Source organism: Uncinocarpus reesii, genomic scaffold (assembly GCF_000003515.1).
Source record: "Uncinocarpus reesii 1704 scaffold_5 genomic scaffold, whole genome shotgun sequence".
In the NCBI taxonomy this organism is placed as follows: Eukaryota; Fungi; Ascomycota; class Eurotiomycetes; order Onygenales; family Onygenaceae; genus Uncinocarpus; species Uncinocarpus reesii.
In genome coordinates, this window is record NW_003052496.1 from 1,118,612 (window position 1) to 1,144,461 (window position 25,850).

General features: G+C 49.6%; 11 protein-coding genes across 11 annotated transcripts; 6 read left to right on the forward strand and 5 right to left on the reverse strand.

Annotated features, from left to right (window-relative positions):
* Positions 1-1,475: 1,475 nt before the first annotated feature.
* On the forward strand, positions 1,476-2,994 carry UREG_07400 (hydroxymethylglutaryl-CoA synthase; the record flags this gene model as incomplete). Its single annotated transcript, XM_002582581.1, has 4 exons — positions 1,476-1,535; positions 1,587-1,689; positions 1,757-2,829; positions 2,890-2,994. The coding sequence occupies 4 exons, from the start codon at positions 1,476-1,478 to the stop codon at positions 2,992-2,994; spliced, it is 1,341 nt and encodes a 446-aa protein (XP_002582627.1).
* A 382-nt stretch (positions 2,995-3,376) lies between these two features.
* On the reverse strand, positions 3,377-4,132 carry UREG_07401 (uncharacterized protein; the record flags this gene model as incomplete). The annotated part of the gene is made up of 2 exons (XM_002582582.1): positions 3,377-3,633; positions 3,700-4,132. The coding sequence occupies 2 exons, from the start codon at positions 4,130-4,132 to the stop codon at positions 3,377-3,379; spliced, it is 690 nt and encodes a 229-aa protein (XP_002582628.1).
* A 1,438-nt stretch (positions 4,133-5,570) lies between these two features.
* UREG_07402 (uncharacterized protein) lies at positions 5,571-7,824 on the forward strand (the record flags this gene model as incomplete). Its single annotated transcript, XM_002582583.1, has 2 exons — positions 5,571-5,667; positions 5,945-7,824. The coding sequence occupies 2 exons, from the start codon at positions 5,571-5,573 to the stop codon at positions 7,822-7,824; spliced, it is 1,977 nt and encodes a 658-aa protein (XP_002582629.1).
* An 837-nt stretch (positions 7,825-8,661) lies between these two features.
* Positions 8,662-10,251, forward strand: UREG_07403 (uncharacterized protein; the record flags this gene model as incomplete). The annotated part of the gene is made up of 1 exon (XM_002582584.1): positions 8,662-10,251. The coding sequence occupies one exon, from the start codon at positions 8,662-8,664 to the stop codon at positions 10,249-10,251; it is 1,590 nt and encodes a 529-aa protein (XP_002582630.1).
* A 267-nt stretch (positions 10,252-10,518) lies between these two features.
* Positions 10,519-12,310, reverse strand: UREG_07404 (phosphoglucomutase; the record flags this gene model as incomplete). Its single annotated transcript, XM_002582585.1, has 3 exons — positions 10,519-11,834; positions 11,898-12,199; positions 12,258-12,310. The coding sequence occupies 3 exons, from the start codon at positions 12,308-12,310 to the stop codon at positions 10,519-10,521; spliced, it is 1,671 nt and encodes a 556-aa protein (XP_002582631.1).
* A 677-nt stretch (positions 12,311-12,987) lies between these two features.
* UREG_07405 (uncharacterized protein) lies at positions 12,988-13,512 on the forward strand (the record flags this gene model as incomplete). Its single annotated transcript, XM_002582586.1, has 1 exon — positions 12,988-13,512. One exon carries the CDS (start codon positions 12,988-12,990, stop codon positions 13,510-13,512), a length of 525 nt encoding a protein of 174 aa, XP_002582632.1.
* A 491-nt stretch (positions 13,513-14,003) lies between these two features.
* UREG_07406 (uncharacterized protein) lies at positions 14,004-15,927 on the reverse strand (the record flags this gene model as incomplete). Its single annotated transcript, XM_002582587.1, has 3 exons — positions 14,004-14,399; positions 14,452-14,801; positions 14,856-15,927. 3 exons carry the CDS (start codon positions 15,925-15,927, stop codon positions 14,004-14,006), a joined length of 1,818 nt encoding a protein of 605 aa, XP_002582633.1.
* Positions 15,928-16,893: 966 nt separating this feature from the next.
* Positions 16,894-19,300, reverse strand: UREG_07407 (uncharacterized protein; the record flags this gene model as incomplete). The annotated part of the gene is made up of 8 exons (XM_002582588.1): positions 16,894-17,173; positions 17,228-17,342; positions 17,411-18,147; positions 18,202-18,444; positions 18,578-18,700; positions 18,756-19,019; positions 19,086-19,151; positions 19,218-19,300. The coding sequence occupies 8 exons, from the start codon at positions 19,298-19,300 to the stop codon at positions 16,894-16,896; spliced, it is 1,911 nt and encodes a 636-aa protein (XP_002582634.1).
* Positions 19,301-20,302: 1,002 nt separating this feature from the next.
* Positions 20,303-20,905, forward strand: UREG_07408 (uncharacterized protein; the record flags this gene model as incomplete). The annotated part of the gene is made up of 1 exon (XM_002582589.1): positions 20,303-20,905. The coding sequence occupies one exon, from the start codon at positions 20,303-20,305 to the stop codon at positions 20,903-20,905; it is 603 nt and encodes a 200-aa protein (XP_002582635.1).
* A 574-nt stretch (positions 20,906-21,479) lies between these two features.
* UREG_07409 (uncharacterized protein) lies at positions 21,480-23,150 on the reverse strand (the record flags this gene model as incomplete). The annotated part of the gene is made up of 2 exons (XM_002582590.1): positions 21,480-22,526; positions 22,581-23,150. The coding sequence occupies 2 exons, from the start codon at positions 23,148-23,150 to the stop codon at positions 21,480-21,482; spliced, it is 1,617 nt and encodes a 538-aa protein (XP_002582636.1).
* A 506-nt stretch (positions 23,151-23,656) lies between these two features.
* On the forward strand, positions 23,657-25,738 carry UREG_07410 (Kes1p protein; the record flags this gene model as incomplete). The annotated part of the gene is made up of 5 exons (XM_002582591.1): positions 23,657-23,848; positions 24,075-24,380; positions 24,426-24,748; positions 24,811-24,865; positions 24,917-25,738. The coding sequence occupies 5 exons, from the start codon at positions 23,657-23,659 to the stop codon at positions 25,736-25,738; spliced, it is 1,698 nt and encodes a 565-aa protein (XP_002582637.1).
* Between the last annotated feature and the right edge of the window lie 112 nt (positions 25,739-25,850).

The following is a 25,850-nucleotide window of genomic DNA, read 5'->3' on the forward strand; positions in this document are numbered from 1 at the left end:
TTGCTTAGTAACCGGAGCTGCTGTACGTAATCGTGGGGGCAGTGTGGCGCAGCCATTACTCTTGGCATCCATTTTGGCGGCTATCCGGTAAAATGTTATTCCGGATAGGGAGTGGCTTGAATCTCACCCCTGGTCTGCAGCATCAAGAGAATGGAATCGTTGGGGTATCATTCAACAGGGATTGAGCTGGACTCTTCACAGTTGGGAGTGAGCACGAGTCTGGAGGTTGGGTAAACAGTGACAGAAAATTATTGATGCTATCAAGACAACTAGTGACAAATCCGCCTTTGTCCCGCGCCGTTCCCCGCTATATACTCGGTGCAACTGGCAATGCAACCTGCAATAATTAGACATGGATGAGCTGTATCGAACTGGTGCCACGCAGCTGGCCAAATCGCATGTGCACCGGTTTCTGCTTTGCATGGGAAAGTGGGAATGCATCTACGCGGAGAAAGGGCTCTGTAACTCAGGATGTTGCCCCGCCTCCTACTTGCTGCGCCTGACAGCTGACGACTGGATATTTAAGCTTCATCTGAGACTATTGCTTGAGCTCAAGGCAGCAGGATTCCATTCAGAGCTCCGGAGTCTGTGCGGAGCAAGAGAGCTCTGTTCCGTTATCAGATGAAACAGAAAATTTCGGTTGCCAAGCCCCCAATGTTCCTAGACCTGTAAGGGAATTTCACCGAGTGAGTGAAAAATACCATAATTATTGGGCTGAGCAAGCTCCGGGGAAAAGATTACTGTCACATATTTCAATAATACCAAAGTTTGGGCAAAAGTGATCTCTTATCAGATTGCTACCCGATGAAAGGTGATTTTGCATGGATAATCTTCGGTAGGAAAGGGCTCAAAAGGCCAAAACCAAGGCTATGAGCAGTGCGAAGAAATGCATATCAATGTCAACAAGCTTCGCTCCAGATGATATCTTAGCAGTGCACACTATCCCATTGTAGCGCCCTTCAACGCTGCGAAAAACCGCATTCAGGACTTTATCGCACGAAAAGAAGTCTAACCGGCAACAGCCTAGCGTGCCCCTTGGCTTCTGCTTAGCGCAAACCCAAACCGGGTGGTTGAGTGGATTTGTTGTCTGCGAGCAAAAGGTGCAGAGGCGGAAATTTAAAGGAAAGGGTCAGCCCGCAATCTTGCATCACGGTCCCCCTCATCTACGCAAATACTCTTCAGTCATTCTTGATCCTTCTTTGGCAATATCAATTCCGAGCCTTTGTCCGGTTCTCGTACAGCGGTTATTGGTGAGTGTGGCATAGCTTCAGGCTTTGGCAGCCCCTTTTTTCTCAAGTCGTGTGTGCGGTCACCTCCAGCATCACAAGAAGAATCTCGCTGTTCTAAGACCCTGTACTGACTCTGGTTCTATTACTATATTGCAGAATCGATAGGATATCTCCAATCTTTCACTTTCGCTCTTAAATCGTAATACTTTTGCTGTTCCTGATTCGAAGTTACGACTCTCTGCCGCCATGTCCTCTCGTCCCCAGAACATCGGAATCAAGGCCCTTGAGGTCTATTTTCCAAGCCAAGTGAGATTGGATTTGGGTAGAAAAGCTCTGCCTGATGCTAACCTATTGTAGTGCGTCGACCAAGCCGAGCTCGAAAAGTTCGATGGCGTTAGCCAGGGGAAGTACACCATTGGCCTGGGCCAAACCAAAATGAGCTTCTGTGACGATAGAGAAGGTAATCCACTTCAGATATTTTTGCTTTGCACATCTCGAAGAGCAATGTGGCTGATGTGGCGCAAAAGATATCTACTCGATGGCCCTTACAACTCTTTCCTCACTTCTACGCAAGTACAACATTGATCCAACGTCCATCGGTCGCCTCGAAGTAGGCACGGAAACCATTCTTGACAAATCCAAGTCTGTGAAATCAGTCTTAATGCAGTTGTTTGCTCCGGCTGGAAATACAAACGTCGAGGGTGTTGATACCGTGAATGCTTGCTATGGTGGCACTAATGCCCTCTTCAACTCTATCAATTGGGTTGAATCTTCTGCATGGGACGGAAGAGACGCTATTGTCGTTACAGGAGACATTGCGCTCTACAAGAAAGGCAATGCCCGTCCCACTGGCGGAGCCGGCTGTGTTGCTATGCTCATCGGCCCCAACGCCCCAATGGTTATCGAGAGCGGACTACGAGGCAGTTACATCACCCATGCTTACGATTTTTACAAGCCAGACTTAACCAGTGAATACCCATATGTCGATGGCCATTTTTCTATTAAATGTTATACCCAAGCCGTCGATGCTTGCTATAAAGCATACAATGCTAGAGAGAAGGCTCTGAGCCCTGCGCAAAATGGCGAAATCTCCACCGACGAATCGAAAACTCCTCTTGACCGTTTTGACCACATCCTTTTCCATGCGCCGACTTGCAAGCTTGTCTCCAAGTCCTATGGGCGCCTACTTTACAATGATTACCTCGCCAACCCGAGCCACCCGGCTTTTGCAGAAGTTCCCGCTGAAATTCTCGATCTTGATTACGATAAATCTCTCTCTGATAAAACGGTTGAGAAAACCTTCATGGCGCTTACTAAGAAGCGCTTTGCTGAGAAAGTTCAGCCATCTATCCAGGTTGCCACCTTGTGTGGTAACATGTACTGTGCGAGTGTTTATGGAGGTTTGGTTAGTTTGTTGTCCAACGTTGCTTTCGATGCTACGAAGCCGAAGCGCGTCGGCGTTTTTAGCTATGGAAGTGGTTTGGCTAGCTCCATGTTTAGCTTGAAGATCGTTGGCGATGTTTCCAATATTGTTGAGAAGCTCGACCTGCAAAAGCGTCTGGATGCTAGACGAGTTGTCTCACCACAGGTTTTCGACGATGTAAGCCTTTGTGTTCCATCCGAGTTTTGTACGAACCAAGCTAACATTTTCCAACCATAGATGTGTCTCTTGCGTGAGAAGGCGCACTTGAAAAAGGATTTCACTTCCTATTGGCAGCCCCGAGGACCTATTCCCAGGAACTTATTACCTTACCAAAGTCGATGATATGTATCGCAGAGAATACGCGATCAAGGCTTAAGCGCCTTGCAGCATGCCGTGCCAATTTTGGTACTTGTTCGGTGATTACAGCGCCTGACGCCCTTTTTCGCTTGCTTTTCTTCGTCGCGCCACAAAATAGGTCATTGCGTTAGCCGGGTAGAGGCTTGAGCATATAGACTCGTGGGAAGGTAGACTATTTCATGATTTCACGCTGGGAAGGATTTAATAATGGCCTTACTTTTATTATGATAATATTTTTTTTAATTTCCATGATGCCCTCGGTAGTAGAATCAGGCTTCGAGACATAATTAGTTTACCACCAATATTTTCTACGCTGAATCAAACAAAATAATGGCCAATTAACTAGCTAGACATCACGCACGGGGTATTAAGTCGCTGAAGCTCGCGGGTTTCTTATCATTAGCAGAAAGGTCTGGCTCCCGGCACCGCCAAATCGTGTATAGTCGATGACACACTCCTCGACAAGGTCCCATCCGTACTTCAAGTACACAGGGTAGCCTGCCGGCGTAGATTCGAGATAAATCCTCGCTCCCAGTTCGTCCGCCTTGTCCATGCCCCACTTGAGAAACTGCCTCCCGATCCCCTTTCCTTGATAATCAGGCAAAACGCAGAGCATGTTCAGGACTGAGATTGGATTTAGTGCTATGCTAGAGCAAATATTGGGAAAAAGGGGGGGGACAATAAACATACTTATATCATGTTCATTCGTATGAAACTGCTTCTTTGCTTCAAGGGTTGATATGAACATGTTGTGAATGTCCATGTTCATACCCTCGGGGGAATATTGAAAGGAATTGGCAGCCTTTTCCTCGGCTTCGCTTGATATCACTGTTCGCGCCGGGTCGCCGTATTGGTAGCTTGTGGGGATTGACCAGCAGGAATATGCGACAATCTGGTCCGTGGCCGGGTCTATGGCGACGAGGAAATGGGCGCGAGGGTTTGAGAATGGCGTGCAGAGGACGATGGACTTGTAGTTCTGCAGGGCCTGCTGGTCGGCATTGGGGAAGGTGTTGGAGAGATATCTGGAGGATGGGAAGGCGAGGAGTTCCAGGCGGGCGAGGGCTGGGAGTTCTGATTCAGTGGCATATCTGATTGATATGGGGGTGGATGTCTGTTCAGCCATGATGTTGCAGCAACGGGGGAATTTGATGAATGGTGTATTTGCGAGCTCTGAGAAGTGAGAGAGTAGAGGACCAACCTTGTTGCGCAGACTATGAGTCACCTTGCACAGGCTCACTTGAGATGCATGTTGGGGAGTTGCTAAGCTTCCCACGGAGGGGTATCAAGCCTACTACTTTGTAGTTTTTAGAGACACTTCTTGTGTGAACAAGAGAAGAGCATGCCAGTGGAAAATATGCCTTGTTTTATTCAGAGTAGCAATTGCTGAAAATACACAGATTCTACCCTGTAGAGTCTTTGAATTGCTCTATTACTTCTAGGGGACACTGGAAGTATAATAGCCCATACAGAGACTGCATCGGCAAAGAACAGCAAAAGGAAACTTGGCTTCAAAAAGGTATCTATCTAACGGAATTCAACAGAAACGATCCACGGAATCCTATCAAGTTTCTTGCCATTCTCAACAAGCTCGAGCAAAAAAACTCTTCCCGACACAGTCCTTCCTCCCCAGGCGGTCTGCAGACTCTCTATGGGACTGGCAAAGATGAAACAAGTTTTAGTGATGCCAGAGCCAATCGACGGCGGCGGATCGCGATGAACAGCAGCGCGATGACACTGGCGGGCGGGCGCGTCGAGATTGTCGGTGAGCGCGCGGTGAGAGTGATTAGTCATATCTATCGACGCGCCGTCACGGTACACGCTAGGCTAGGTTTGGACTAGTGTATTGCCAAGTACTCAGCAATACTTGCGCTAGCTGTATATGGCCTAGCGTCTTGGTGGCTGCAGAGTCAAAACCGGCGCACAAGCCAATCAGAGGCCGAGGCGCCGACAAACACACCAAACGCGTGCGCCCGTTAACCGCCGCGTCGATCAGTCAGCGCACTGACGGAACATCACCTCGTCCATCGACATCCAGCGCCAACTGCAACACCTGCAACCCCCCACAATGGCAGTCAAAAATAGCTCGAAACAGTCGCTATTCATTCTTCTCTTCTCCTGGCGCTTGGGTTAAACCAGGGGGCCCTCGTCCACGCCCAGGTTCGATTCTTTTTTTCTCTAGCCGCCCGGCCAAAAGATCTGTCGGGGTCCTCAAGCATGCCTTCAGCGCAAGCGCCCGGGGAGTTTCCGCCGGTGATATCCAACCAGAAATAGCAGCATGCACCCAAAAATATACCCTAGCAAGGAACACCCAGTTGGTACAAAATTATGAAACCCGCAAACGAGTGCTCGTCCCACTCAGCGGAGCCAGAGAGGTGCTCTCCGGCCGTGACGCTCCATTCACGTCGAGCAATTCCGCGCGCGCGTAGGAAACGCTCTGCAGAAAAAGTTTCCTCCCAGTGGAAAACAAGACTAGCTTCAAGCTTGCCCAAAAGAGGAACTCTCTGGGATGGTCGCGCTCCCAAAAAGGTTTTTCAACCTGGTCCAAGTGTTTCATGTTAGCCATGTCCATGGCGCTCCCTTGGGATACCGCTTTCTCTCGACGTGAAGCCTGTCAGGCTGTCGAGGATTTAATGGCCTCCATGTCCGTCCTGAACTCTGGTTTGTGCTTCCCAGTTTTCTATTTCCTTTTGTTGTCAGGCATTTCGTTTCTCCTTCTCTCTCACTGGTCATTATTCTCCCTTCTGAGAAGGGCCTAATCACGGGTTTCCTTTGTCGGTTTCCTTTACTTGGTTTCTTCGAGCCCCGGAAGCAGGTCTTCCTTAATCCAGTGTCCCCTGTTTGTGTTGTACACTCTTCTTTTGCTGGGCCCCATTTCATACCGAGTCCAGGGCGCCGTGGTCTTTGTTTCATTGCCTTAGCATCCTTGCGGTTCTAGTTCAAATGGCTTCAGACTTGTTTTACTATGAGCCAATCACTCCTCCCTCTGCCTTGCCGGCAAGGCAGAGCTCCAGCACCGTCCACAGTCGTTCGACCTCAGGCTCCTCTATATACACTCTTGATTCCTCGCCCGAATCATTTGTCACCAACCATACTACCCCAAACCGGTCACCTGCATACTATCAGCATGGTCGCACCCTTTTGCCGAAGATTCGTCCACAGGACCTTGTCCATGAACCAGCTTCAAATAGAGGACCGCATCGTCACCGAAAGGCTCTATCGAGCACGCTCAATCCCCCTGGCTTCACTCCGTATTCTAGCGGTCGACCCTCGACATATCGTGCAGCCGGCGACCCCACAATGCTAGTTGCTCCGATTTCCACTGCCTCGTTTGTCGGCGCTCATCATGGCCCAGGGTTGACATCTCCGATCGCAATGGCTCCAGTAGGGTCTCGCAAACGGGTTGCTCACTCTCGCAATGTTTCTGCGTCCAGTATTGATGAATCAACGCTGAACCGCTATGGTTATCCGACTTACCGCCAGCTGCCCAAATACGTTCCCCAATGTAGTTCAACAAACCCCGTCTCTACGGCAGAAGCAACATATCCAAGCTACCTACCCCTTCCGCAGGAGCCTCCTGTCCGCCAATCACATGCGAGCGCGAAAGGACCTTTTTTTATCTCTGACGATACCCGCAAAGCATTCGATGCTACTCAAGTTACCATCAAGGACCCGCCTGTCTATACTTCTTCCTCCACAACCCTTGTCGAGTATCTCACTGGCCCCACTCAAGCAATAAATTTGGTTCAAAACGTATCATATAACCCGTCTCGCCTCAATCAAACGCATTTTTGGTGGGATGTGCGGAATCTACGACGATGGTCATCGTTCTCCCTCCCTACTCTGAATGATATCCCAAACTTCACCAAGCTCCTCACGACTGAAATTCCCCAGAGCCTCACGCCACCGGCAAACGTCTCCTCATCCCGATTGTCACCGGAGTCTGAGCTCGCTCTTGCAGATCTAATCCGCGATATCTACGCTCCACGTGTCAATGCTGCGCTCCGCGTCTCCCAAGGCCACGACAGCATGACTCTTTACCCTGCGCCGGATGCAGTTTCAGACCACGAAAACGGACCTCATTTTCTCGCAAACTACCCCACTGATACAGAAACAACTGCGTCTGGCGCTCCACGCGGTCGTGTAGTGGGCCTTGTTAAAAGCTTTGATCGCTGGAATACCGGAATGCGTAATGAGCAGCCTCATCGCCGCGTTGAGTATCTCAACGGCCTGTCCCACTTGCAAAAATGTATGCGTGAGCATTCCTGCCGGTATGGTTTTATCATGACCGAGATTGAGCTTGTCTGTGTTCGAGCTGGCTGTGACGAAGGAGATGATGTCCCTTACTTTGGATACTTGGAGCTTGCACCCCCAATCGCCACTAAGACATCCTCGGCTTCCTACAATCCACTCGCTGCATCCTCTCTTGAGCGTACCCTTTCATCGGATTCTTACCAGTCATCCGACTACTCCGGCTCCTCTCGCTCTGCTTCTCCAGACCAAGTTCGATCTTCATCCGGGCTTTCCGGGCCTTTCACAGCAACGCTAGCGCTCTACTATCTACTGATGCTCTCCAAGGCAGTCCCCCTCCCAGGCCAGCCATCTTGGCATTTGAATGTTGGCGGACCAGGTGCTCTGACCCGCCAACGAGTCCTGGCAGAGGGAAAAGATAAATGGATTCCAGATCCCCAACAGCGAGAACGGAGAGAAGCAAAACGTATCCGAGGCTGGGTCTTGCCTCAAGACCCATGGCATCGTCGAGAAGGTGGTGGCGCAAACCGAGCCAAGGCTGCAAAAGCAAAAAAGTGGCATAAGTGAAGTCGTCTTTCTTTTTGTCAATCCATTTGCGTCTTTCAATATATTTTTTTCTCTTCACATGCATATTGCGGTGGTGTTTTGCATCGTCTTGCATTGCTGGTGTCTTTATTCTGCATACCCTAGTGTTTAATAACTTTTCCTTCGTGTCCTGACTGCATCCGAGGAGTCTGCACGTTATATTTCCTTTCCTTTTGCGTGGTGGTGGCTGGGCGGCAGTTAAATATGTCTAGCAGCGGTGTTTCGTGGCATTGCCTTGTTCCTTTCTGGGCTCAAAATTCCCTTGTCAATTTTTGTATGTGCGGACAAGTGATGGCATATTTCGCAACGGTGCATCAAGAACCGGGGCTTGCAAAAGCAATTTTCGAATTTACTAATAGCATGGTAAATATGTATACTTTTCCTCGACAATAATATCTCTCCTCGTCCTATATCAGGCCCCCAGGTTCGAGCATAGGCAACCGTATTACTTGCATGATCACGAGTTCCGGCATTGTCCATAAGGCAGCCTAAACAACAGCTTACCTCAAAGGAACAGCTAACTTTAAACTTTTGTGGTCTATGCTATATAGCTATGCAAGCGTAAGAGGAAATGGGCCTCCATATGTAGCTGTGTAGTTACTCCGTATGCTGTAGTTACATCAGCCTCACCAGGCAATGCCGGACACATGATGCACTAGCTTGACTAACCACTCCATCACAGCCTCACTTATCATTCTCATGACTACATACAACTGGGGCCTAATATTGGGGGTTTTCCTGCGTGTGGTTATAACCCATAGTTGTCATCTATGACAATAGCTTCATTTTACCACACAAGTGAATTGGAATCTACGAACCATGGTATCTGTTGATTCACGGCCTCCCCGTCCCAATACCCCTCGAGCACCAGGGACACTCAGGTTCCTTGTGATCGGTGCTGGCTCACGCGGCAACGCCTACGCTCGAGCCGTGACGAATGCCACCGAAACAGTCATCCATGCAGTCGCAGAGCCAGATCCACATCGTCGCGCGGTATTTGGCAAAAAGTACATTTGGGGTACCCAAGGCCCCGCGCCGGGCCAGGAGTTCAATGACTGGAAAGACTGGCTGGAATGGGAGACGGCGCGCCGTGAGGAGGGAGGAGATGGAGCTCCAGCCGCAGGAGTTGACGGAGTGTTCATCTGCACGCTTGATGATATGCATGTCGAGATTCTGAAAGCGATCGCCCCCTTGAACCTGCATGTCATGTGCGAAAAGCCACTGGCGCCGTCGCTGGGCGAATGCATCGATGTGTGGGAGACGATGAAGACTGCGTCGCCAGTTCCGGAGAAGATATTTGCAATCGGACATGTGCTACGGTATAGCCCGCATAACATCTACCTTCGGAAGCTGCTTCTACAGGACCGCGCCATTGGAGATATCGTCTCGATTGAACATACAGAACCGGTGGGATGGTCGCACTTTTCTCACAGCTATGTGCGAGGAAACTGGCGGCGCGAGACTGCAGGCAAGGATGGGAGTCTCCTTACAAAATGCTGTCATGATATCGACTTTCTCCTCTGGCTGTTGTGCTCGCCTCCTGCAGACTCGGAGCCAGGCCACCCTTATCATCTCCCCAAGTCAATCTCATCAATGGGGGCGCTGTCTCAGTTTACTCGAAGCCGCAAGCCTGTCGCCGCAGGTGACGCGACCAACTGTCTCTCTTGCCCTATCGCTACGAGTTGCCAGTACAATGCAGTTAAAATCTACGACGACATGTGCCTCAGCCAGGGCCACACTGGCTGGCCGGTAAAAATCGTTTGTCCCGACATTGAAGAAGTGGTTCGAACGTCGGGGGTGGAAGCCGCCAGACAACGGCTCTACAAATCATTGTCAGAGGATTACGACTCGCAAAGCACTCCCGACGATGTAATCGCTTCCCGTCCCTGGTACGGTCGGTGCGTCTGGGAGTCGGACAACGACGTCTGCGACGACCAAGTCGTCACCATGCAATGGAACGAGAGCAAAGATTCGTCGCGGTTTAGCAACCTCGGCGCAAAGACCGCAATTCTGCACATGATCGCACCCACGGAGAAGCAGTGTGAGCGTCGCGGTCGCGTGTACGGCACATTAGGCGAGGTTTCCTACGACAGTAAAACCATAACGGTCACTACTTTTAGCACGGGTCAGACGCGGACGACGCAGATTGCCGAGCCACCACCGGAGGAAAAGGAGTCCCACGGCGGCGGAGATTATGGGTTGACCAGGGCTTTTGTAAAAGCTGTCCATGCGGTGGAATCGGGCGGATGGAGCGTGCAGAAAGCTCAGGTCGAGTTCTTGGGAGTCACTTTTGAGGAAGTGATACGGAGTCATGCGATGGTGTTTGCGGCAGAAGAGGCGAGGCGAGAAGTAAAGGTGATCTGGTGGGATGAGTGGTGGAGGGAGAAGTTCGCTTCTACTGACGCTTGATGGCGGTATCTTCATAGTGATATCGACTTGGGGATGAAGCAAACAAACAGTCCAAACAGAGCTTGGCGGGTTTTTGTAAAGCCGAACCCCGAAAACCAAGGGCATTTCACGACAGAGGAATCAAGCATGGAAACACATTCTCAAATCAACTCTAGCAATTATTCATTGATGTGCTATGGGACAAATGCTAATCATGTACTTCGTAAGTGCCAATCAATTGGCCTTGTGATTATTTGAAAGAGCAACCAACAGGTTGGCCTTATCCGATCAGGTTTTGACGGTGGGTTCCTCTCTCCCAACATACTCCTTCAACTTGAGCAATTTGATTGCGAGGTCAATGTTCTCTTTTAGATAATTCTGGGCATCCTTGGAGAGTTCTTTCTCATCAGATTCATGACGCTCAACATACAGGCGAATAGTTGCGCCACTGCTGCCAGTTCCAGAAAGGCGGACAACGATGCGGCTGCCGTCATCGAACTTGACGAAAATCCCCTGGTTTTTGCTGACACTGCCATCCAGATCGGTATAAGAAAAGTCATCTGCTTCAAGGACTTTACGGCCAGAGATGGTCGAGCCTACGAAAGAGTCCTTCTTCGTGGTGATTAGCTCTCTGAGATTTTCGATAACCTTGTTTGCTCCGGCGCTCTCAACGTTCTCATAATCGTATCGAGTGAAGAATGTACGTCCATAGGTCTTCCAGAAATCATTCTGGATCGTTGCAATGCTCACTGGCTTTTCTGGATTGGCTTGACCAACGCCAGCAATGATATTGAGCCACGCCACAATGGCCCAGACGCCATCCTTTTCTCGGATATGGTTACTTCCCGTACCGAAACTTTCTTCGCCGCAAATTGACATTTTATTCGTGTCCATCAATGCGCAGAAGAATTTCCATCCAGTTGGAACTTCATAACACTTGAGGTTTTGGGCTTTGGCAACCAAGTCAACCGCACCAGACGTGGGCATTGAACGGGCAAGTCCATGCACCCCGTGTTTTTTGAAGTACGGAATAAGTTTTGCATGGTGTGCAATTATAGCCAAGCTGTCTCCTGGAGACACAAAAGTTTTGGCACCATAAATCATATTGCGGTCGCCGTCTCCATCGCTTGCAGCACCGAATTGGATCCCATCCTTATCTACCTTTTCAACCAATGAGCGCGCATAAGTCAGGTTGGGATCGGGGTGACCACCGCCGAAATCTGGCTTGGGCTCGCAGTTCTGGCAACAGTCCTCCGGAAGCCCAAGCTCTTTGATAAAGATGGCTTTGCCGTATGGGCCAGTTACCCCATGCAGGGCGTCGAAAAGGATTTTGAACTGGCCATGACTTTTCAAGAAAGAGCGAATGAGGTCGAAATCGAATATCTCCTTCATCATCGCCACATAGTCGGCAGTCGAATCAATGACCTCAACCTCTAAACCCTCATATTTCTCGGTTCCAATTTTGGCCAGGTCAACCTTTGGCAAATTGACAATCTTGTATTCGGTTAGGGATTTCGAAACCTCGAAGATTTTATTTGTCACGCTTTCGGGCGCGGGAGCACCGTTGGATAGATTATACTTGATACCAAAGTCGGCATTGGGACCTGGAATCCTTCGGGATTAATTGACACATACGGAATCAGGGAGAATGGTGGAAACCAGCTCACCTCCAGGGTTATGACTTGCAGTCAGGAGAATCCCCCCGGTTGCCTTTCGCTTACGGATAACGTGGCTAGCGGCAGGAGTGCTCAGAATGCCGTTTTGGCCAATAAGCAACTTCTTGACGCCATATGCCGCTCCAATCTGTGCAATCAACTGGATAACTTCGGTATTATAGTAGCGCCCATCGCCGCCGATAACGAGGAAAGCTCCCTCCGCACCCTCCGGGATTGCCTTGAGAATACTAGTGACGAATGCTTCTGTATAGTGGGACTGTTGAAAGACTGTGACCCTTTTACGCAGACCAGACCTGTGTTTGGGTCCTTAGTAAAGACGAAAACGGGCAAGTCTGCATAGAGAGCACTCACGTTCCAGCTTTTTGGTCTGAAAATGGAGCAATTGGAACACTTTTGACACCCATGGCGGCTCTCTTTTCTTCCAATTGGGCTCAAGCAATGTCTGATAAGTCTATCTTCGCTAGTTAGAAGAGCTATAGCTTCGTATGATTGGATCACGGTCAGACGAGGATCAATTTGAATAGCAAATTTAGAACAATGTGATGCAGAAGAAGAGGAAGAGAGAGTGAAAGGTGAATGCTGAGGGGCAGTCGAATGTCGTTGTTGTTGCTGCTGCTGCAAAATGCTTGTTTAGTCCAAATCCGGCTGGCGGGGCAAACTGCGTCATAACTGCACACCATCAAGAGCTCAACAACAGCGCTGCATCGAACTGCAGAGCGATGTCAGCGGGCTTATCTGCGTGGCGTGACAACCAAACTCCTACGAGGGCTGTCTCAACTGCGAAATGCAATCGATCTATCTAGGCTCATAGCTTGTCAATCTGTTGGGTCGAGAGCGGGGCAGGTCGTGGTTGGATGGGGCTTCAAAGTCTCCAGCGATATCAACTTGAGCTCTTCATTGAAGCTTCCAGGTAGTTAGTATCTCGCAATCAAACACAGGACATACCATAGAAAACCAAGAGCTATGGCGCTAACACGATCGACGGATCCGCTTGTTTGGATTGACTGCGAAGTACTTTCCCCTTGTCTTTACTCCGTACTCGTTTCTCTATACCCCAAGCTGACTCTGACCGATTCCGCAGATGACCGGCCTCGACCCCGAAACAGACCACATTCTCCAAATTAGTTGCTTCCTCACCGACGCTGATCTCGCTCTCCTTGAACCCGACGGTTTCCACGTTACCATCCACCAGCCCCAGCATATCCTCTCGTCCATGAACCCCTGGTGTATCTCAACCCACGGACGTTCGGGCCTCACAGCTGCAGTCCTTGCGTCGACAACATCTCCGTCCGAAGCCTCCGAAGCCCTTCTCGCATACGTACAAACCTACGTCCCAGAGCCCCGTACGGCATTGCTAGCGGGCAATAGCGTACATGCTGATCGGGCGTTTCTGGCACGAGAACCGTATAAAAAGGTAGTAGATTGGCTGCATTATCGGATTTTAGATGTGAGCAGTGTGAAGGAAGCGGTGAGGAGGTGGGCTGGAGATGAAACGTTGCGAAATGCGCCGGCCAAGAAGGGTGCGCATCTGGCCAAAGATGACATCCTGGAGAGTATCGAAGAGATGAAGTTCTATAGAGACCGGGTGTTTCGGGGAATAAATTGAAAGCAAAGTTCCTTTTTTGATCCTGAAATTGCGGCGGTTTAATTCGATACTGGGTATTAATAGAGAAACTATGAGCCGTAACAAGGTCAAGTGGCATTGTGATAATTACGACGTACACAAGCAACAGCTATTTCTTCTAGACAGCGCTACTCCTATCAAGCTCAAGTCCAAATCACAAACAAAAAGAGCAAAATGGGTATGCTCCTATCTAGAATTGAAGCAAACTACCCAACAGATAAAAGCAGAAACAAGAGCATGAATTCGTCATTGGGATATGTGCCATTTGAATATCAGAAAGGTACTGCAGACGAAGAAAAAGGCACAGGCCTATTTAATTCTCCCAAAACAAATCTCAGCGGTGACCAAGGAATCCTTTTCAAAAAAGAAAAGCAACCAGACTTCAAGATGAATAAATTTTCAGAACAGCCAAGGGAAGCAACCCAAGAGATATGATCTGACTCCGGATTTCAAATCAGCTATACATTCTGATTTTATAACTGCTCCTCTTCAAGGGTTGACGGCTTTCGGCCTGCTTCCATGTGGATCTCGGACGCAGCCGCACCGTTATTTCCTTCCTGTGGAGTGACTTCCATGCCCATGGCTTCATGTATACCTGCCGGTACGCTTGAGCCTAAACGCTGATGGAGAAGATTATCTGCCTCGGATAAGCTCGCCCGCTGCTTTTTGAGCGGGCTGCCGACGAAGCTGTCATCCAGGGAGTTTAAGATTGGGTCTTTGCCGATCAAATTGTTTGGAGGCGTGGTGTCTTGTTTCGTGGGCGCGGGGGGTGTAGACCTAGAGGCTGGTGTCGTTGATTTTGACGGCCTAGTCGCATCAGCGTTGCTACCAATATCCGAAAGAGGTTCGGAAGAATGTTGTCGTTTGAGCTGAGATAATTTGTTAGTCTATGATTAAATGTACAGAAAGCAGCGAACGTACCTTTATTTGACGAAGGCCTTCGGTAAGCTCTCCTTGGTATTTCGCGTCTTCTGAAGATAGATGAACGTTTCCTTCTTTGTTTTCTTCTTGTTCCGCTTTGCCAATTATAGATCCAGAATCGTCGTCGTCATCATCACTCTCCATATCGCTTATGCTTCCCTTCTTCGCTTTATTCTTATGTTTCTTCTGACTCCCGCCATCCCGAAAATTTAAGAAGCCCGCTCCACCACCTGGTTTGAGCGGACCAATCTTCGAAAAATCGGTTTGCCCTGACTTTCGTCTGGCCGCTTTTTCTGTGTCTTTTTCCTGGGGTCTGGACGATTTCAGAATACCCATTTTCTGTAATTGCCCTAGAAGCAAGGAATTAGATGGGAACTGACAAGCCAGTCTCGAAAGGAACTTACGCTCGCCACGGTACATAAATGTAAAGACAGCATAGGGCCTGTCTGCTGGGTCGATTCCAGTGACAGTTTGTGTACTTATAGATTTTGGATCCAAGGACTTTGGCTTCGCAAAACTAGTGGTGTGGTCAACATCACCATTGTTGCCACGTCCATTTGTCCCTTGGGCATCTTCATCGTCTTCGTGTGCATCGAATTGCGGTGAATATTCGCCACGCTTAATCTCTCCGGATGCTAAAACGCGGAATAAAGCCACTTTGATTTGTCCGGCGGTTTCAGGGATTGGGTCATCGTCTGAATCATCATCGGAAGAGTATATCTCTGCATCGTCCGAAAGGTTTTCAACAGGAGATTTCGTATCGGCCCCGTATCTCAATACCTCGTGGTCTCGTTTAGGCTTCTTCTCATCCAAATCCATTCCTATGCCTGCTTCACCGCCAAGACCACCTTGTCGACGAGCTGCGTCTCTAAGCTCCTTCTTTCTCCTCCGTTTTTCCATTTTCTGCCGCCGTCGTTCGATTTTCTCGGCGGAATCGGTGCCTTCCAGGTCCAACCCGTTCAGCCATCTTTCCAATCCAACCTCACGGAAGAGAAATTCTCTTTCCGCAAGGCCACCACCCTCAGACTGTGGTATTCCCACCCATCTTGAATTGACCCAAGTTTCCTCACCCCTCCGTAACAATGTAGCCACTTCCTCCTTTTGCCTTCCATCGAAATATATATAAGCCGCAATCGTTTCATTTGGGGAGGTCGTTAAAGGTTGGTATGGGTTAATAGACGCAGATGTAACTAGCTGGCCAGGAATCCCGCCCACCGTCTTGGGCTTTGGGTGCGGATTATCCGGTGTAGCTTTCGGGGTGGAATAAGGCACTTTCATACCAGGTGTGAGGAGCGTGATGGATATCGCAAAGGTGGACTGTTCGGGCTTCCCGCTCGACGAATCGGGCATCTTAGGCGGGGGAACGGGGATGTAGCACGCAATGCGGGAGGTCCTCGATTGGCGCTGAATCGAGTATTCCGAGAGCGGCCCGCTCGGCGTATGGATGCTAACCGCCAGACCCTTAAAGCAAGGCATGATTAACTGTAGATAGCTATTGATCAGGCTGAAAAGAAACCAAAAGTAACTACTAGTCGGTAGGTATATTCTGTTTTTGTTGTCAATAACACAGGATTCGTTGGCCCCAAGATCGCCACAGACCGGATATTGACAAGACTTCCGGCGCTCCTGCAGCTAGCACATCAAAGCCCACCAAGGACAATCAGCAAGGGAAGATGTATGTTATTAGAAAGAGCGTGTAAATAACGTGATTTGATCAAACGTCACAAGGAGCTTCCTGGAAGCTCAGAGTGACAAGGGTTGTGATCTTCCATAGAAACAGGAGCTGTAGTGGAGGGGGGGGATTGGAGTTGCAAGACAGAAATAATCCGCTGAAGCAAGTAATTATAGCAGTTTAATGGATATCCGGTTCATGATCAGGGAGTAGCCTTGCTCTTCAACGTGCAGACACCGCACACGATCATCTGTCGAGGAGACAATTGTTTGGCTTCATGATGTGGAGAGACCCGGTGAAAGGCTCGCCCGCTCACGTGATCAGGTCGGATCAGAGTGACTCCATCAGACGGCAACTTCAGTCCATCGTGACTTGCGGCTCGCTTCGACCACAAGCACTTCATTGCACACTATCTTTTGCTCGATGAGTCCAACGGCGATGCTTAATTGGTGGCCGGCGCGTCATGATCTAACAAAGGTCCTCCTGCTTTGAAAGACCGTATGATGCAGCGGGCACTCCAGTCCCATGGTTCAGCATCAAGCCAGCGCATGAGACTTGGATGGACACAGGTTTGCTTAGAATTTATCTCATTCACGAGCTAACAATCTCAATATAGACAATGAAGTTCTACTCGATCAACAGGAACACCGAGAACTTAGAAATGATTGAAGGAATGGCTCGAAGAGTGATCCCGCCGTCCTGAAGGATCCTCTGAACCAGCAAGAGAAGGGGATCCTACGCCTAATCATGGCTCTAACTACCCATGCTCCTCACTTCTTGAAACGACGCAAGAATCCAAGGGGCTTGGAGTTGGAGCTCTCCTTTTCGTCCTTTCGTCCGACATGATCCAGTTTGTACAATGGTTCGAGATGGGCATCTTTCTTACGGAGGATGTATCGTTTGAACCACCATGGAAGCACCTCAAAGACTTGATAACGAACGTGTCTCCAAGTTGGAACCGCAAAGATGTAGTCCAACTCTTCTAATGTTCTCTGTTTTGTCTCGGGAACCCACATGAAGATCATGATAAGTGCAGTCACATTCAGAGCTCTGTGACAGTGTCAGGACAAAGACCGGCACTCAAAATATGACTGGGGAACTTACGCATAGAACCCGAACGCACCGGTTGGTGTCATTGCCCTGAGCATACGGGGGAAAGTAATGGAAAGTACAGCTGCCCAAAATAGACAGGTGGCAACAGCCCATGCCATTCCAACCTCTGTCAAAAATCATCAGCTTACCGCAACGGGCGCAAAAACATTATTTTCGAAGCTTCTCGGGACTTACCACGATGGGATAGTGGGAAAACCTCCGCAGAGTAGGTAAAGGGAACAGGTCCTTCGCCTGGCGAATAAAACGCCGCAAACAAGAAAACGAAGAACGCAATAACGGCGAGATGGGCTGTGGTATTTTCTGGAATATAAAACGCGAACCCTCCAGCTAAAAGTGTCCAGGCCATTTGCGGGAATGTGAAGAGCAACAGCGCGCGCCGCCCATACGTGTCAATTGTCCAGATTGCCGGAAATGCGAAGAGAAAATTTACCAGACCAAAGCCCCACGATGCGAAAAGAGCGCCCGTGACAGAAGCTCCCGCTTCTTCGAAGATCGTCGACGAATAGAACGCCATTATGTTTATACCACACATCTGTTGCGCGATCATAACCGTGAAAGAAGCGAGAGTTGCACGGCGAACTCTAGGAATTGTGAAGAGCTGAATGAAACGAGTAACATAATTGCTCTCTCCAATAATTTGTGACTCCACTTGAATCTGAGCATACATGTAATAGAGGTCACGAGCGGCCTGAATTTCGTGGTTTCGAAGTCGGAGTAACGATTGGTATGCCTTCGCTATCTTCCCTTTCTTTATATACCAACGAGGGGATTCTGGACAAAAGTACACACCTAGCAGCAGTGGAACTGCAGGAATGAAAGCGGAGCCCAACTGCAGTCTCCATGAAATATCACCGGTGTCTTTCACTGCGAGATTTGCACAAAATCCCAAGAAAATACCAAACGCAGTCCAGCTGTTTGCAATATCAGCACTTGTGGCGGCGTCAAGTTGGCGAAGAGCTACTTACAGTTGCCAACTCATAACCAAACCTCCTCGGACAGCTGCTGGCGTGTTTTCCGCGCAAAAGATTGGGACAGTTGAGGCTTTTGCGCCCATTCCGATCCCGAGTAGCAAACGAGTGATTAGAAGCTGCTCCCAATTCTGTGATAAAGCAGATCCAATCGGTGGGAGCACGCAGAATATAGCCGAGATAAAGATTGCGCCGCGCCGTCCGAAGTAGTGGTTAAAAGGGTCCGAAAGCCAGCAGCCCCTATAAGATCGTTAGACGTGGTGGTGCAAGCGATTCAAGCAAAGGCCTTACAAGAACGCGGAGCCAATATAAGGGCCACTAGAAAAAAGGTTAACCCAATACATGCACTGATTTGAACCTAGATTAAACGCACGCATTGACCAGCCCTACGAGCCATTGATGCACATCCGCGTTCGGAGTGCCCTCCTTGTCGCTAATGCCGAAGGCATCCGGGAATGACAGATTAGCTCCGTTCGATCCGGTTTGATCCCATCCCCTAATGGCTATTAGACGTGCATTTGCCGGAACCTGGTTAATCCAAACTAGCTTACTGCACAGCTGCTCCGATCGAACAGAGAATAATTGTGAAGTAGAGCGGTCGAGGTTGGCGCCATTTATGAAGGACTTCATCGCGTATCGCATGCACTTCGTCATCGGTGATACCCTCAACGGTTTCGAAGTTTGCTGGGTCCTTGGCCACCAATGCGCCTCTTTGAAGGGTGGCCGTAATGTGGCCGAGCTCGTGCCTATTAGCGAATTCCTCGACGTCCTGGAGTAATCTAGCCTTTGGGATGTGGGCCAAAGGGTTCTTGATTCTAGACAAGTGGGTTAATCATCACGACTACATCCGCACTTGGATCTTTTCTCAGAGTAAAACATACCTTCCAGAGATATTGCTGTTTAAATCAATCTTTTCATCATCGTCATGCTCAGCATCTCGGTAGGAACTATCACTGATTCTAGGAGTCAGCAGGCTTGGGAAAATAAAATCTCAACTTCGGAGGAATCCTGACCTTTCCGCTACTTCGGCAACTCTCTTGTCTTCCATCACTTTGGGGTCTGTCTCGATTGGGGAGACTTTATCCTGGTCTGCCATCTCGAAGGAGTCTTGACCCCCAAGGTCCTCTGAAGTCTGAATCTGTTTGTCCTTTCTTGCCTTGCTTCAGAAGATGGCTCAAAAAAACTATCATCCGAGTAACCACCCTTTCAGCAAAAATGCTAGCACGGGGGGAAAAAAGAAAGAAACACGAGTGAATGCTAAAGAGAACCGGGGAGCAGGGTGTTCTTATACGAAAGCATTTTATGACAGGCCCCTGCGTACCATGGGCACCACCGACCAGAACTCTGTTAACCTCCGCCCCAGATAGACTTTTATTTAAAAAAGAGATCTCCTGCATCACTTCGTGACTATCACTTTTGGTTTGCCTCTAGCTTCTCTTCCGTGCGTTTTGCAGCTTCAATGCTGGGGAAGAGACAAAGAACAATTGGAGGAGGCGGGACTGTATCTGTGGGACCCGGAGAAATGCATGGAGGGCTGCGAGAATTCATATCGCACGGCCAATGAACATGAGTGTTTCGCATCAGGGTTCTTTGCGATTTGCTTGGGATCTTCCCCACAGAGATGCTGGGGCTCCGGGAGTGTCAAAGTGTGGTGCGGTACGGAGTAGAACTACATGAAATCACCGAGATTGCAGTATTGAAACACCAGGGGGCTCAATGATCTCTTGCCGGTACTCCGTACACAGGAGGCCTTTTTTCCCGGGAGCCGCAAGTTCAACACTTTCCCAGGTAAATGCTCTGCTGATACTGATTTGAATGGTGTTCCTGAGGAGAGAAGCGGCGACTCCGTCACACAAAGGGCTGGAGCAGTGCTGTTTGCAGGGATACTGTGGATCTCTGCGTGGTGAAATTCAACCCGTGGCAACGGCAGACAAGGATAGCTCTCATCTCAGAACATTTGTTTTCGGCAACCGATTATTCTTGAGCTTCGAAGAAATCGCTCTTCAGTCTGGCAGGCTCACAGTATGAGGGCTTTTGCCCTTTGGCGGGGAATTTCTAAACTTCTTCGACTCCGGGAAGCCAAGTCTAACCCCACAAAATGGCTGTTCTTGAACCGATCAAGAAGTCACTCAAGCTCGCCAAGGGATTCTTGGAGGGCGGACTTGTGTGGAGGACTGGAGTGAGCACCATACTATTCCTTCAACAACGGTTCAAAGGAAAGACAAGATGGCTAAGGCTTCAGGAGCCATCATCGATCCTGCTGAAGCCCGCCCAGCCGTCCCTCCTCCAAGCATTGACTTGCACCGGAACCCGGGGCCCGCCGCGCATTCAAGTTCTCAGAACGCTGTCATCTGAACTTCACAGGCTGCGTGAACCTGGAAGTTGTCGTGTTGTCCGGTCACCCGCGCCGCATGATGTCATCGACAGGGGCCGAAGCACAGGTGGATCCCGTGCCAAGCCTATTTGTGCTGTTTGCAGTGGAGGATCGACAGCGCTAGTAATTTATCTTTCACGAGGCTTGTTTTGGCTTTTTTGCGGGTGTCGGTGCATGACTCGAAGGTTGTTCGCGAACAGCGGCTTGCTTGATATCCAGGGACGAACCGCAAGCTCAGCAGGAAGCTCGCACAAGAAAAAAAAAAAAAAAAGGCGCAGGTACGCTGATGCCACGAGTGTTGCCGGGTGCCTGTCCTGTTCGCGGTAACGGCGTCCACTGTCTGGTTTTTCTCGACAGTCAGGATCAGCATCTCTTCTGATCCTGGGCCTCTTCAATGAACCCCACTGGCTCAGTTTCATTTCGCAGTCACAGCTTTAATGATTGGATGTGCGACTCGTGACTTGAGCAGCAGCAATTTCCATCCATGTAAATAGCGCTTTCGAGGACAATGACTTTTTCAACAAGTAGCCAACTTGAACTTCGGCCAACTGTTGGGAAGTCGGCAGCCAAACTGCCCTTGAAGCTCGTGTGCATCCGGACGGGAGGGGGCTGAACAAGCGCTGCTTGGCTGGGCTCCACAGCTCTCCACCAGGTGGAACTGCGATTTTCCAATTTCAACTGCAGAACAACCGGATATCTGTAATCAAAAGGGCGATATCTCACACTCCATCGCAGCAGCCTGATCAGATGATAGAAACATTCGACGAGCAAAGCAACCTCGGAATTAGTCAGTGGAGCAACGGGAAAACTATTAACATCTGGGCTAAAAAAGGAGAGATTAAACAATAGCTATTATCAAAGACACTTCCAGTGCAAAACTTCAGATAATACGATAGTAACCTCAAGGTGCAGGGACAGGAGATGATTTCACGATATCCGCCTTCTCGCCCTCACGTCCGTCTGGATTTTTGCCTTTCATCGCATCGTCATCGTCCCCCGATAAATCCTGGTCCAGCTTCTCATTGAATAACATCTTCGGGTTCAGCGCAAACGCGCCTTTGGGAATGAACGTCGCTGTCATAACTAGAACAAAGATCAAGGTAAACTGCACCCCTCCCACGTTCTGGATCGCTTCATAAATGTTCCCACCGCCGTCCGCGCCGCCAGTCTCCATGTAAACACGATCAATATAACGGCCAAGAAGCGGCGATGTGATCGCATACGTGACGATGTATGTGGAGTAGAGGAATGCCATGACTGCGCCAAGGGCAGAGACATTCTTTGTCTGAGCTTCTGTGCGGGCGAGACTTGCTTGGATATAGGCCGCGAGGGAGACGTCTCCCGCAGCCCATCCAAATGAAATGGGAATAAAAGTCGCGGCAACAATCCAGGCCTGGCGCACATCCAGCTGTGGCGGCCTCCAGTATGGAATATACCACACAATCAGGAGCATGAGCGAGTCGAGACGAAGCCATGGGATGGGCGTCTGGATCCAATTGGTGAAAAGGAAAACACACAGAGCACCCAGGAGTTCACCGAGGTTGGAGCCGCCAACCATGATCTGGGACCACGCTGAATTGCCCAAGTAACGACGTGCAACGGCCGGAGCAATGCCATTCTCCAAGTATCGGTGCCCGTACAACGCGATTGCGTATCCAGAAAAGAGCCAAACATATTTGCGGGTGGTAAATATTATCTTGCCGCCTGTCCATACAGACTCGCCAAAGAGCCAAAAGCCGCCGACTACAGCCTTGATGTAGGTTGGCTGCTTTTCAAGTAGATTTGGATTATGGGAGTGGAAGCCTGGGATCGTGATGAAGAACCAGGTGATTGACGCAAGCAGGAAGAATATCGGCGTGATCAAGAACGCGAAATTGTTGCCGAACCGAGGGATCAGTCCCAGCGCTGTGCAAAAGGCTCCGGACGTCCCAGCGACCTCGTAAAAGATCTAAAACCAAAGGTTAAAGAATGCTGATGAAGGATATATAGGACCGATACCCACATGCACAAGCGAATCCATTCGACGGAGTTTGTGAACATTCCCGCCAACGATATCTCGCGGAATGACTCGTCGAATTAATTCAACCATGCCATAAGCGATGCCAGCAATACAATATATGGGAATCATTCCATCAGTATTATAATCGCCATAGTAATGGAAGTCATCTTTTGGGTGCTTCTTCCGGAATTCGGCCGGGACAAATGTGCCGCCCGTTGCAGCGTCGATGATTAGGAGAAGTGCGCTGAGAACTCCAAACACAAGAATTGCACTTGAAAGAACATTCTTCGTCGGAAACTTTTTAACCAGGGGGGCAATCAGAATGGAGCCCACGCACTGAAAGGCTTGGTTTAATCCCGTCAAGAGCCCAACGCGTTCGAAGGTCCTGGAGACAGTGTTGTTCTTAATGGACTCATAATCATACCTGTTTGTGGCTAGGGTTACGATTGAGCCATTGAATGCTTCGAGGCCGAACTTGTAAAGCATGATACCGCCGATATAAATCGCCACATTCCTTTTCTCCGTTGGAGTGAAGGACTTCCAACTCTCCGTGATTGTGCTGAGAATCGCCATGGTGACAGGGCCAAACTTGAAGAACGGACGATGGATAGACAAGGCCTTTCCATGAATTGGAACACGTCCATGGTGATACCTGATTCCAGGCGAGCTTTATACCCCGAAATTCGAGAGAGGCTCTCAAGTGGTTTCCAACATATGATTGCAATGGCGAAAAAAGCGTCAAGGCGCCTCGACCGTGCCCAAGCATGCAGTTTGCAAACTGACATGGGAATAATTTTGAAGCACATGGGAAGAAAGAGCCAATCTTGAATGTCGAATCGAGCCCGTGTTTTCTGAATAACACCAGGACATCCGAAAAAGGGGCCGGCAAACGAGATTTATTAAGCTGCTCAACAGTGCCGACATGATGCCTCCCCCTTGAGTATCAAATGCTTGGGCCAAAATCTTGGTCAAAGCTTGCATGCGAGAAGCAGAGCAGAACGTAACATTGTGGCTGTGCTTCCAGGGGGAAGAGTATATCAATTCGAAAGCCTCATGCCAGGAGTGGCAGGCCTACAAAAATGCCTCATAGAAGCTCAATCACACTAGAATATCATCGGTTGGGGGAGGGTGAACGAGTCGGTCACCTTGCCGTAAACGCCAGCCCGCCGCCCGGTGCATTTTCCATTCATCTGAGCACGTTCCTATCCAGGTTGCAAAGGCTCGCAAGCTCTGCTCTAAAGAATCTCAAATCTCATAGTCGCCAGGCGAAGGTGCGTGAGGGCCAGGCAGGGGGACAGGCGGGATCATGTGGAATGGCCAGGGTAAACTGTAACTAGATGTAATAATATGAATCAACTGGCTAGATGTCTCCTATGTGCCTTGGGAAGTGAGGATAAGCGTCGGGGGATGTGACGAGTATGCCGATAGTTAGATATCTGCTCTCTTGATAGACTGCAGAGCAGCTCACTAACTAATCCACCGTCTAACTACTCTCAGATGCTTCACATGTCGTGCAGTGACGTCGCTGCCCAGACTTCAAAACCACCTCATCTGAACGCTTCCATCGCAGACACTCCAACTCCGCTCAACCTACCACAAGAGCTCTTTTGGATAGATTTATTTTTAGAATATCATTCTCCTATTGACCTATTAGGGCGCTATTCCCCCTTGCTCCCCTACTTCTCTGCATCAAAGCACCATGTCCACCTCCACCGGAGAGGGGTCTGCAGTCCCCGCCGCGAGTCGAGGATCCTGGTCTTCTTTCCTCAAGGCAAGTTAAACAGTTGCTTGTTGCCCGCTGTCGTGTGTGCAAAATTGTTCTCCAAGCTAATATCCATGTCTATGTAGTCAATTGCTTCGTTCAACGGCGACCTTTCCTCCCTTACCGCCCCTCCCTTCATTCTCTCCGGCACCTCGCTCGTCGAATACTCCGCTTACTGGGCTGAACACCCAGCGCTCTTTGTTGCACCAGCAAAGGAGCCGGACCCGGCAAAGAGAGCGTTGCTGGTGCTGAAGTGGTTCTTGAGCACACTGCACCAGCAGTATGCGACCAGAAGCGAGAAACTTGGGAGTGAGAAAAAGCCGCTGAATCCGTTTCTGGGTGAGCTGTTTCTAGGCAAATGGGATCACGAGGATGCTGGAGAGACAGAACTGTTTAGTGAACAAGTCAGGTGTGTCTTGTCGATCGTGACCAGTTGCTATGGTTAGCTGACACCCTGGTGTTCTGATGTAGTCACCATCCGCCTGTGACAGCATATTCGATTGAAAATGGAAAGCATGGTGTTGAGGTATGTTTTTGCATAACTCAAGCCAGCGAACATGCACTAACTATGGCATAGTTACAAGGCTACAATGCACAGAAAGCTTCGTTCTCAAGTACCATCAACGTAAAACAAATCGGACATGCAATCTATTCGCTGCCCACTCCCAACACATCCGCTGCCGAACGCGAGACTTACTTAATCACGCTGCCTTCCCTGCATATCGAGTCCCTAATATACGGCACGCCCTTTGTTGAATTAGATCGCTCGAGCCAGATCGTTAGCTCCACGGGTTACATTGCCAAAATCGATTATTCCGGGAAAGGTTGGTTGAGCGGGAAAAAGAACACGTTCAGCGCAATCTTATACCATGAAAGCGAAGGGGAAACGAACCCTATTTACACCGCGAATGGCCAGTGGTCGAAGGAGTTTGTACTCAAAGAAGCAAGGGGCAAGAAGCTTGAAATTGAAAAGTACAACGTCAAAACCATGACCACTACGCCCCTTAGCCTCGCAAAACTGGAAGACCAGGATATCTACGAGTCTCGACGCGCCTGGAGGGATGTTGCCGAAGCCATCGACCGCGGCGATATGGATGCAACCTCTGTCGCAAAGACCAAAATAGAAAATGCCCAGAGAGAATTACGCAAGATAGAGCGGGACGAAGGCCGGGAGTGGGAGCGCAGATTCTTTCGGCGGGTGGAAATTGAGGAAGATAAAGTGTTCACAAAGCTGCTAGGCATGCTGGGAGTAACCGGTCCTGCTGGCGTTGCCATCGAAAGCGACAAGACCAACGGCGTTTGGCGGTTCGATCCGGATTTGGCGAAGAATGCGGCTCCGCCGTATCATACTGATGGAGGCAGAGGACTCGGACTTGCGCTTGAACCCAGTGTCGAATAGACACCTGGAGCGAAGTGAGGTCACGGTCTGAGATGTTGCGTGCCTAGCGCTTCTCCACTTTCCCAATGTTGGTTGTTCCTCTTTTTCTCTACTGATAAGCCCCGAAAGTACA